Source organism: Drosophila albomicans, chromosome 3 (genome assembly GCF_009650485.2).
Source record: "Drosophila albomicans strain 15112-1751.03 chromosome 3, ASM965048v2, whole genome shotgun sequence".
Taxonomy (NCBI): domain Eukaryota; kingdom Metazoa; phylum Arthropoda; class Insecta; order Diptera; family Drosophilidae; genus Drosophila; species Drosophila albomicans.
The window spans coordinates 3,522,716-3,534,224 of record NC_047629.2 but is presented as its reverse complement, the minus strand read 5'-3'; the positions used below and the strand labels follow the sequence as shown (position 1 = coordinate 3,534,224).

The window sequence follows — 11,509 nt, the reverse complement described above, 5'->3', positions numbered from 1 at the left end:
TTGATCAGCGTCAACAGCCGAGACGATATAGCCATGTCCGTCTATTCTTCACCTCCCGCAAATTGACAAAACTCGAATTGCAACTATAATTTTAAAAAGTAAATACAATAATTACTATAATATTTGTGATTCCTGAAAATTTTGTTGCGATCTGATAAAAATTGTCGAAGTTATTATTAGTAGGAGTCTTAGTTGCTTTCACTGACAATCTGGTATATTTTGCACGCTATGGTATGAATGTAGTACTGTATCAATATACCCAAAATAGCAATTGCCATTTGGTATATATATAAATACAGCAATATTTTGCTATTATTCAAAATGGGTAGCAGTCGAGCATACTCGAGTCTCGCTTTCTTTGTTGCTTATTACCAAAATAATTTTTAAATACTGCTTAAACTTAATATTCAATATTTAAAATAACAGTGCGAGTATAGAGTAAGTAGATCCTTAATATAATATGAAGTAAGAATAAGACTATTTGAAATTCCTCATGCAAAAGTAGAGCTCACTTTGCTGTTTTTTGTAATTTCTTCCGATTGTGTATTGAGCTGCTTGTTTAACAAACGCTTAACGTGGCTCTTGCCTAATTGTGCGCTGCTTTGCATAAAGTTATTAAATATTAAAAGCTATTAATCAAATGCGTTGCCATCGCACGACGCTTCCTTAAGTGACCCTAGAGTGGGAAGTGGAGCCGTAAAGTGTAAAAGTCGAGCAGAAGAGAATGATGTCAGAAGTCTGAACTTTAGAATGTCGTCAATTTATTCATGTGTTCCAACATATGTAGAGTATGGACATTCCCATTCAATGCAAAAATTCAAAATGAACTTTAATAACAGAATAATTTATTTTTATACCCGTTACCCATAAAGTAGAAGGGTATTATAACTTTGTGCCGACAGGAAATGTGTGTATCAGGTAGAAGGAGGCATTCCGACCCTATAAAGTATATATATTCTTGATCAGCATCAACAGCCGAGACGATCTATGTCATGTCTGTCTGTCCGTCTGTGTGTCTGTCCGTCTGTCCGTATGAACACCTAGATCTCAGAGACTATAAGAGATAGAGCTATAATTGTCGACAGCATTTGTTATGTTTGCACGCAGATCAAGTTTGTTTCAATATTTTACTAAGTCCACTTCCGCCCCCGCAAATCAATAAAATCGATTAACAAGCTTAATTTTCAAGCTGATGCTAGTGAATACAATAATAACTGTAGTATTTATGATTTCTGAATATTTGACTGCGATCAGATAAAAATTGTGGAAGTTATTAAAGAAATTCATACTTTTGTATGGGCAAAAACGCTTACTTACTAGGGGTCTGAGTTGCTTTGGCTAACAATCTGGTATATTGTGCCGTATATGGTATATTTTGATTATGGTACTATATCGATATAACAAATATACCACTTGGTATATTTGTATTTTTGGTATATTTTGAAAATAATACCGTAATATTTTGCTTTTATTCAAAATGGGTAGCGGGTATCTCACAGTCGAGCACACTCGACTGTAACTTACTTACTTGTTTTTTTTTTTGGGTTTTGAATAATATTTTGTGTCCAAAAATATATTATACTTGTACATATATTATAGAAAGAAGTAATAAAGCTACAGACGACTGTGTGGTATTATTCTTAAAACATTCCAATTTTACAAATTTCAAAAAAATACTAAAATATGCCAAGGACTATTTTTGGTATATCGATATACCAATTATACCGTAGGGAACAAATATACCAGATTGTCAGCAAAAGCAACTTTTAACCAATGTTTTAGGAATCGTAACGATTGCAGTTATGATTGTATGCTCCTATAATTTTAAGTGTAGCTTTAAAATTACGCTTCATTTTCGATTTTATTCTATTTACGCGGCCAAAAATGTCTAAATACAAATATATAAATTTCGATTTGGATTTTTTATCAAAGAACAACCATTGATAGAAATCACATATAATTTAAATTTAAAAATATTTTTTAAGAATTAAGCATACGTAAAATTAGGTTTTATGATTGAGGTGTTGTAAAGTGAGCTGTTGCTTATGGTTTAAATCGAATTGCATGAGAATGATAACTTTATTCAGCACAGATGACATGTAGCTCAAGAAGGCAGCTCTGTCCATGTCTACACAGCCGCAAATTCGAAAGACAAGCTTATTGTTTCGTATGCGATTCATAAGTAGTTCCAACTGCAAAGAGCGAACAAGTTTAAAATATATATACGAGTAATTAATTAAATCAATACAGTAAGACTTACCTCAATCTGTGAGTCTGGACTGAGCCGGCGATCGTCTGTAAACTGCCTTAATATTTGCCCGGCGTTATTGCAAGAATTAGACGTGTGCTCTATTAGATTCATCACCAATGCGGTATTCCATAGATTGGTTACGATGAGAACATCACCAATAATAATGCCACACAAATCTGACTTGTTTGTATTTTGACCATACTGGACTGCGTGATAGAGTATATTGACATTGACGGCAAACATGATAACAAAGACGGTGGCCATGTTCAAATCATAGATGCCAAATGCATTTCGAGCCAGCTGCAGCCACTTGGTGTGAATGTTGGCAATGCGACGCAAATCTTCCAGACTGCGGGATCCCACTCGTTGGCGAATCGCTAGAAGAGCCAACTGCACGCTCTCAAACTGATGTGTGAGTAGCAGGAGCAGCGAACTGAAGCCCAGACGAATCGCTGTCAACATCAGCATTTGAAATGTCTTCATAAACATCTGGAGTATATTCTTTCCGCCAAGTAGTTTATATTGTATGACGATGGAGCAACACAACATCGTATAGTTCACATAAATTTGTCGCAAGAAGATATTCGCCAGCTGGAGTTGCATGTTGTCAAGAGCCTTATCGCCGACAATCCGTCTGAGAATGCGCCAATGCATGCGCCAGTATAACAGAAACTCCAGGTAAAGGCGAACCAACCGCTGTCGACGCAGCCAGACAAGACTATAGCAGCTGATGATGACAAGAACTCGGAGTCCGGCATTTACAATCATATTCCACTGTAGAATTATATTGTTCTTCATGTAGCCCTCGAAGAAGTCTGGCGGAAACATATACCGAAACTGCAGAAACAGACATAACGTGATACAAAAACTGTAGATCAAGTATACGTAGGACACCTTGCAGATCCTTAGTCTGGAGTTTTTGCTGTTTCGCAATGTTGTCGGCATTAATCCATAGATGAGCATGTGGTAATAACTTATATTCAGCAACTGGACTAGCTTATTATGCAACATGCTACTGCTCCGACAATTGGATAGTTAGTATGCTACAACTCCCCGATGGCACTAGGTCGACTGAGTGCTCAAGTGTCTTCCTGATGTATTGGTGTTGTTAGGTTATTGGGTCAAATTTAATTAGTTGAAAGTGCGTTATGGATTGATGGCAATCGGATGACTAAACGTCTCCCACAGCGACAAATGAAAAGTTGTAATGCGACAAACGAACAAATTGCAGTAGTGAGTAATAATTTTTCTAATTAATTATGGCATTTTATTAATTTCTCTACAAATAAATGGATGAATGTTAATGATGGGCATCATAGGTATAAACTGAAAAGGTTAATCATGTTCTTGATTGTTTTCGGTAATTCGATTAAAATTGAATTACATTCTGTCAAAAATTAGAGGATAAGTAGTATAGCCATTTAGATTGAAGATATTTGTCTCCGACCCCTTGTTATTAAAATTTGGTTGCGATTAGCTAAAAATTTTAGAATTTATTTAAGAAATATTACTTTGTATGGACAAAAAAGGGTACTTACAACGGTTTTTAGTTTGCTCGACAATTTGGTATGCTTTTCAATATACCAAAAACATAGACTTTGGTGTTTTTTTTTTAGTATTTTTGTGGTATATTAATTGGGTATATTTTTAGAATAATATAGCACTTTTTTGCTTTTATTCAAAATGGGTAACAGGTATCCTACAGTCAAGCACACTCGATTGTAGCTTTGTTACTTGTTTTATTTTCATTCGCTGTGTTTATTTTTCCACTTTTAAATATACAGCTAGCATTAAATTCGATACTCCAGTTTGTCAATTGTATGTTATGTGCATCCCTTGTTTTCATTTCGTATTAAATATTCTGACAATGTTTGTTTACACGCGAGTTGCACAAGTCCACATTTTACAGCCAACTCGACCTTGTCGACGAACAAACCGTGAGTTGAATCCAAAAATATTTGCAAACTTGAGTTGATTCTTAAATTTTGTATCGCATATTAATTCAAGGATGTGTTGAATGAATTTATTATGTTCTTGACAAATTTGTTAAGTCGAATTAGTTATAGATTCTTAAAACCTAAAAATTGGGGTTTTAGTTTAAATTTTTTTATTATCAAAATAATTTACTAGTACTGCGTAAGCTTAGTATTTAATATTTAAAATAAGTGTATAGAGTAAGTAGATTCTTCATAGTAAGAATAAGAGTATTTGACATTCGACATCCAAAAGTTGGGCTCACTTTGCAGTTTTTTGTAATTTCTTCCAATTGTGTATTGAGCTGCTTGTTTAACAAACGCTTAACGTGGCTCTTGCCTAATTGTGCGCTGCTTTGCATAAAGTTATTAAATATTAAAAGCTATTAATCAAATGCGTTGCCATCTCTCGTCGCTTCCTTTAACTGACTGTAGAGTGGGAAGTAGAGCCGTAAAGTGTAAAAGTCAAGCAGAAGGGGATGATGTAAGAAGTCTGAACTTTAGAAAGTCATCAATTCATGATGAGTTTATTTATGTTTTCGAACATTGCTAGAGAATGGGCATTCCCATAATATGCTTTTCGTAATGTCACTCGAAATACTTACAAGCATTTAAAGTGACAATGTCAAAATAAAAGCGATTTTTGTTTTGATAACTTGCTAATTTATTAATCTTCAATAGCAGAATAATTTCATCTAATACTAGTTTTTAATTAATATTTTGTTTGCAATATATAAATAAAAACAAAAACAATAAGTGTAACTCTGCACTAAAAATAGAAGCAATTTATCAATTTAATCGTCTGTTTTAGTGAAACATGTTAAAAAGACTAACTCTTGTACAGTAGTATTCCCTGATATCCATAAATAATTGTCACAAAAAGCCAATAACTAGAAAGTTTCACTGTATTGATTCTTAGCACAATAAATTTATTATTTTGTTTTTTTTTTTTACTGTATGTTTTACTTTTATGTTTTTATTTAAAACAATCTAAACATTTTTTAAATATAAATCTATAATGTTTTATTTAAAATATTTGTTTGGTCGTGGTAGACTTGTTTTCTGGAATTGCATGCCTGCATTTAAGTGAACTCTGAAAATGCCGTTAAATAATATAATCGATAGCTATCCGCAATTTTCACTCAAACACTTTTTTCAGTCTATTGTAGATTTGTCTGTATATCCTTAAATCAATATTCAAGCCTCATAATGACCACAACGACACAAAATGTTGTCTTTTTTGTTTGCTGACAAATTGAATCAAATTGGTTGCCATTCCCATCTACGGTTGTGATCCAGTTGTCCTGTTGTTTAGTTGGCATCATCATGAGTCCAGCTGACCATTAAATATGCGACCACAGCAGCTACTCGTAACCCTATCATTTTCTCAGTCTTGCCACCAATATATTTCTTTTCTCCTTTTTGTATTAATTCCAATTATACGCACGACTGGGGAATTTTCATTTGGATTGATAGGATTTTGGGTCATTATGCGCTCCGTCCCAGCTGCCGTTCCCTTTCTCATCTGCCGTCTGTCGGATTCACAATCAACATCCAACAGGCATTTGGAGACACACATTGTTGCCGTCTATCCATTGTTGCTACTATTGTCTTACCCTGTATTCCAGGCGACACTTTGGAGAGGCTTTGGCAACGAGAGAAAGTTACCATGAACGAATTTCGACAAAGATAAGAGTCTGTTACTATATACTAGAGTAAGTTCTAGTCGACCAAAGTTATTTCTATTAATTTGTATTTAGTATGGTATATACTTGGGTTGTTTCTACAGTCGTTCGCTTGGGGCACATGATTGGCAGGGCTTGTGTATTGATTGCAAAGTTTCGCTTATGACATGGCCCCAGCACAACACACAACACACAACAAATAAGATTTCTACCCGAAACTAATTAGCAACGGAATAGCTCATTTAACCCCTCGCTACCCTTACTTTGGCCTCTTGCCTGTTCAATCCGCAATCCTTTGCCTTGATTTTGTTTTTGCTTTCCACGCTCATGTGTGTTTGCCTTACGGCATAATTTTGTGCTCCATTAACTGAATTGAAATTATAAACTGTGGCCCATTAAATCTATTAATTACATAATATGCATTTCCCATTAACTGGGTATATGCAATTTCATGCAACCCGGCCGCAGGTTGCGTAACAGACATGGCCATAAAATCCATGAACATTTCTCTCGCAACCGCTTGAAATGTGGGTCAAGTAGTTTTCACCACTTAAATGAAGTAACCAATTCCAGCCCGCGGTTTTGTCGTCCTCTGCTTTCCGACTGCGAATCAACAAACTGCTGGATAGGATTTTCTTGCTTGCTGTTTTTGGTTACTCGCAAGTATTATTTTGGGCATTTTCTGGGTCATCGTCATTCTCATCGTCGTCGTCGTCGGCGTCGCATAAATATAAATTGTATTGTTTCGAAAACTTTTTCCAGTTGAGTTTCGCGGCTAACGGAAAAAGTAGTTAAAGTTTTGTTTTCGCCACTAGTTTATTGCGTGATTTCCTTTGCAATGACTCAGCCCAACGAATGGGACAACTGAAGAATGGGCATGAAGGAGGCAAGGACTATTTTTCTCTATCCTTCTCCTTTTCCTTTGTCGACTGTCGGTTGAGTCAGTTGGAAGGTGCTAAAACATTTTGCCAAATAATTTACAGTTGTTGCCAGTGTATTTGTGTGGTTTTTAACAAGTTGTGGCATAGTTTTCGCCATCTTCTGGCAATTCGGTTGGACCACATCCGGAAATGGAACTGTTGTCGAAGTGTGGTTTGCTTCAAGTGCAGACGTATTCAACTTGTTTAATACTAATGTGGAAATTCCTACAAACGTACGGGTGAGCGAAATCTAATTAGATTTTCGTATTATTTTTCGATTACTTGTTTTGACAAGCACATTCCGAAGTATATTTTCTGAAAATTGATTGAGGTCCAAATTTGCATGTTAGAGCATGTGAAGATTGGCCACTTAGATCAAAATATTAACGGACTGGATAATTTGAAAAGCGGTTAGCACTGGGGTTCAAATCTTCGCTATGAAATAATACTCAAACCGTACTTAAAGCAATTTCATTTTGGAAAACTACAGCATTCTTTTGGGCGCTGTCATGACCATTTATAGTTTGCACATCTTTGAGTCGAGTCATGCTGTGAACTGAGTCGCAATTGGCAACTGCATTGCAAACATTATGCACGTTGCCATCGACTGCAACGTGACCAGCAATTGTGCAGTGCTTCTGATCGGCCCTCGGGTGCTCGACGTTTTACATTTCCTGACTTCTGCCTGCCACTTCTAATTGCATTTTTACTTAGTGCACGACGCCAAAGTTTGCAGCGATTGTCACGTCCCTTGCCGAGCATTCTTCTCAGTCCCAAGACCACGGGCAAAACTTTAATTAAACGTGTTTGATTTATGACTTTTGTCGGCCAACTCACCGACCCACGAGTGACAGAGGGAGAGGGAGGGAGCTAGGAATGTCTGGGTATTTGCAACCACAATTCCAATTCGAAAGCTAAATGCGTTTATTTCCGTGCGAGCAAAACATAAAAGCTGAGCACCTTGATGGCAGCCACAGCTGCTCTAGGAGTCTGGGAGCGTAAGTTTTCCATGTGGCCTCCATTACCTTGATATACGTATTGTTTCCCTAGCCACAAAGCATTAACGTTGCATTTCTTCGGGCTTCTGGCCCAAGCTGAGCACTTCAACAAGTTAATCAAAGTTATAATGGAGCGAAAATGTTGCAAAGGCTCAACAATCTGGGTCGCAAATCCCAGAAGCTTACGTCTTAAATCAGGTACAGGCCACGGCGCAAATCTCTCGCTCAAAATATTCCACGATAATCAACTTTGATAGGCCTTCAACTTGGGCACGGTCCCGGGTATCGGCATCGGCATCGACTTGCCCCAAAAGTGATTGGGCAAATCGCAAAAAATAAAATGGAAAAACCGACAACAACGGAAAATATTCTTGCTACATATTGCGGAGCCTCGCAATTTTCTTGAGCCGTCCTTTTTCCGCATTTTTTATGGTCTTGCGCGCAAAATGAAAATGGAAATGGAAAAAGTTTCGTGTTAAGCAACTTGCCGGTCGGATTCTTTTTTTTTGTTTTTGTATTTGGTCCGATGAACTGTTGGATAATCGCCGACTGCTATTTTGGCCACAGCCTGTGGCTTAGTTGCCTTAGTTATCGTGGTTGGCCCTGGCCACTAAGCTGTCTGCCAGCACGACACTGAATCGATTTCCAAATGGAACCTACCGAAAAAGGTAAATATGAGAACGTGACCCTGATTAGCCTTCAATTATGTGTTTTATTTTATGTATCGCCTAACGTCACTAATTCGTAAATTGTTACGGATTTTCCCTAATGATAATTGGCATTCACATAATACAGATAGTGTAAAATATTGTATATAGTATTCGCACTTTGAGTTAGCAAACTCTATCTCTAAAATTCCCAATTTGTGATTAATTCAGAAATTAACAGAAAAAATATCAATGTGAAAAATGTATAAATTATTATTAAATATGTAGAAATACAGATTGAAAAGTTAATTCCTTCTTTCTGCCACTCGACATTTAATTAGGGAAACTGTTATAATTCAAATGAATTATAAATTGCATTATTATAGCATGAAATCAATAGTTTTTATTGTTATTTTTTTTTATGCGTTGCCAATCATAAAAATCTGATAAACTAAAAGCGATTCGCATTCGTGATTGTAAAAAGAATTCAACTATTGCGACAACTAAAAACCAAAATATTAAATGAAAATATTTAATTTGTAAGTTTGTTTTTTTTATACATATATTTTTTTTTTTGGATTATGCTCTTGCTACTAAATAAATTTCACATTCAACATGAGCAATTAATATGCGGCAAAGCCGCAAATAAAACCGCTTAATTACGTGACATCGTCCGAAGAAGAGGAAAGAGCCAGCGGCAGGACAACAACAAGGATAACTACAACAACAGCAACAATTTCAATTGGATATTTTGCATGACATGCAACGCAATGAAATAATAATATGGTTAATAAAGTCGGCCACATCAGACGCGGATTCAGTTTTGCTGACTGGGATGGGAGGAGTTGGTTGCTCAACAGGCCCGAAGCCAATTATCACACTTATTTCGCTGCTAATTAAAATGCAATTATTTGCCTTAAACAACATAATCCCATTGACAGGCGTTTTATTTGCATACATATATATAGATTCGTACATAAATAAATCGATGGTTGGCTTTCACAGCACTGGCTCCGCTTCAGCTTCCGCCTCCATGATTTCATCCTCGCCCTCTCCTGTGCCATCGCTATCATCATTTGCATCGATGTCGCCGTCGCCATCGACATTGCCATCGCCATCGCCATTGCCATCGCCATCGCCATCGACGTCGTCCTCGTCATCCTCTGCTGTAATGTGCAGTCGTGGCGCCACAAATCCGTTGCCACGCAATCGAGTTGGCGAATTAAGCTGTCGCTGCTGATTGGACGTGGATGGCGCCACATACTGCCCGCCATTGGCGACCACATTGCGACCCGCTTCGTCCACATAATCGCAGATGATCTGCCACAGCGACAAACGCTCGGAGGTGCCGCGCACGCGTGCTCGCAACGAGGCTGCTGTGGCAATCAGTGTAAAGTTTAGTATGCCCGCATTGAAGATGTGCAGCCAACCATTTAGCTGGAGCTGACTGTCTGCCGCCTGCTGGAAGAGCTGCATAGGCACTGGCATTGTCCCAGTCAAGGTCTTTCCCACTATTTGCTGCCCATTGTGATCGCGCTTCACGGGTACCTGTGAGCTTACGATGGCACTCGGCGTGTTCTCTGTGCCAGCGAAAGGAAGAGAAGTTCTATTGGAGGTTCGAGTTGAGTTGACTACAACTTACCCTCGAATGCCTCGCGGGCTTTGCGTTGATCGGCTCGCTTCACCCAACCACGCACCGTCGACTCCGGCACCCCGAGTTCCCGTGAGATGCCCGCCTTGGTTTCTCCTTTGCGGATGCGAGCGATGGCTCGCTCCTTGTCATCCATGGAGACCTTTACTCGAGGTCGCTTTCCCCTTGGCACAGTTGGTTCATCCATTGTTGACCTCAACGAAATTTGGAAAATAAAATTCTCTTTATTTATTTCGCGTTTTTATTTTTTCCGGATCGGATCGATGTCGACGTCGAAGTTCTACTGGCTGTTTGACAGCTCCTCGGACGATGGCTCAATGTGTATCGGCTGACATATAAATCTCTGTGGTTTGCGTTTTCTTCGCGTTTGCTCGCATTTGTTTTGCCCTGAGCTTTCTTTGCTTGCCCTTTTCCTGCTTTCTTGACAGTTGTCGCCCAGGGTCGCACTTCATAGATGCACAGTGCTGCCAACTCCTCTCAATTGTCAATGAAAACTCACGGTATTTTTTTTTCTTTTTTGCCTTTGTTTTTGCATTTATTTGTATTTTCTTTTTTCATACTTTCATGTGTTTTCCTCTCAATTCTTACATTTAACTTTGACGTACATCTAAAATATGTGATCTAATTGCTATTTCTTTTCTTTTACCATTTTTCATTATTGTTGTGGGTTAATCTCTATAATACTTTGGCGCATTGGAGCAGAGTTGCCTTTGGCGCAACTATTTCTTCTGGTCTGCTGATTTTACAAGCATTTACAAGCCAACTTAAATATGGTTAACACATCGTATTATAATATTTCTTTGGTTTTATACATTTGCATTAGTTTTTTTTAAATATAAATGAAAAGATTTGATCAGATTATAAATTATAGTACCAAACACTTAAAGCAAATATATTTTAGATTTTCACTGCTCCAACGCCCTCTCAATTCGATCTTAAGTCTAGGTAATACGACTTAAATGCTACAGCCATTAAGGCTGAACTTTACAATTTGTTGTCTGTTTTTTTTACGGGATGTTTTCCAAGGTATTTTTTATCGGTTTCATGAGCAGCAAAACTCAGCCATTTTGTTTTGTGGGCAATTTTAATTTCCGATTTCCAACTGTAATGGAATTTGGTTACTTTGTTTATGGTCTAGGTAAATCTATGTGCAAAAAATATATATGTATATGTATATGTATTGTATATCGTACATTATATACATATAATATATAAAGTATGTATGCCACCATCTGTTCTATAATCCTGACAATTTGCCAATGATACATTGTATTTGATTTTTTTTATGATATACATAATAACTAATAAAACCACCAACAACTTTTTTTTTATTTTTCAATATGAGTTCAATTTCCAGTTTTTTTTTTATTTTACTTGTCTACCT

The 11,509-nt window shown here is 37.2% G+C and overlaps 2 protein-coding genes across 2 annotated transcripts; both read right to left on the bottom strand.

Annotated features, from left to right (window-relative positions):
- Positions 1–2,003: 2,003 nt before the first annotated feature.
- LOC117566777 (putative gustatory receptor 58b) lies at positions 2,004–3,262 on the bottom strand. Its single transcript, XM_034246319.1, has 2 exons — positions 2,261–3,262; positions 2,004–2,192 (listed from the first exon to the last, which is right to left on the bottom strand). Exons 1-2 carry the CDS (start codon positions 3,260–3,262, stop codon positions 2,004–2,006), a joined length of 1,191 nt encoding a protein of 396 aa, XP_034102210.1.
- A 6,128-nt stretch (positions 3,263–9,390) lies between these two features.
- Positions 9,391–10,356, bottom strand: LOC117567312 (uncharacterized). The gene is made up of 2 exons (XM_034247200.2): positions 10,117–10,356; positions 9,391–10,054 (listed from the first exon to the last, which is right to left on the bottom strand). Exons 1-2 carry the CDS (start codon positions 10,310–10,312, stop codon positions 9,474–9,476), a joined length of 777 nt encoding a protein of 258 aa, XP_034103091.1. The 5' UTR covers positions 10,313–10,356; the 3' UTR covers positions 9,391–9,473.
- Between the last annotated feature and the right edge of the window lie 1,153 nt (positions 10,357–11,509).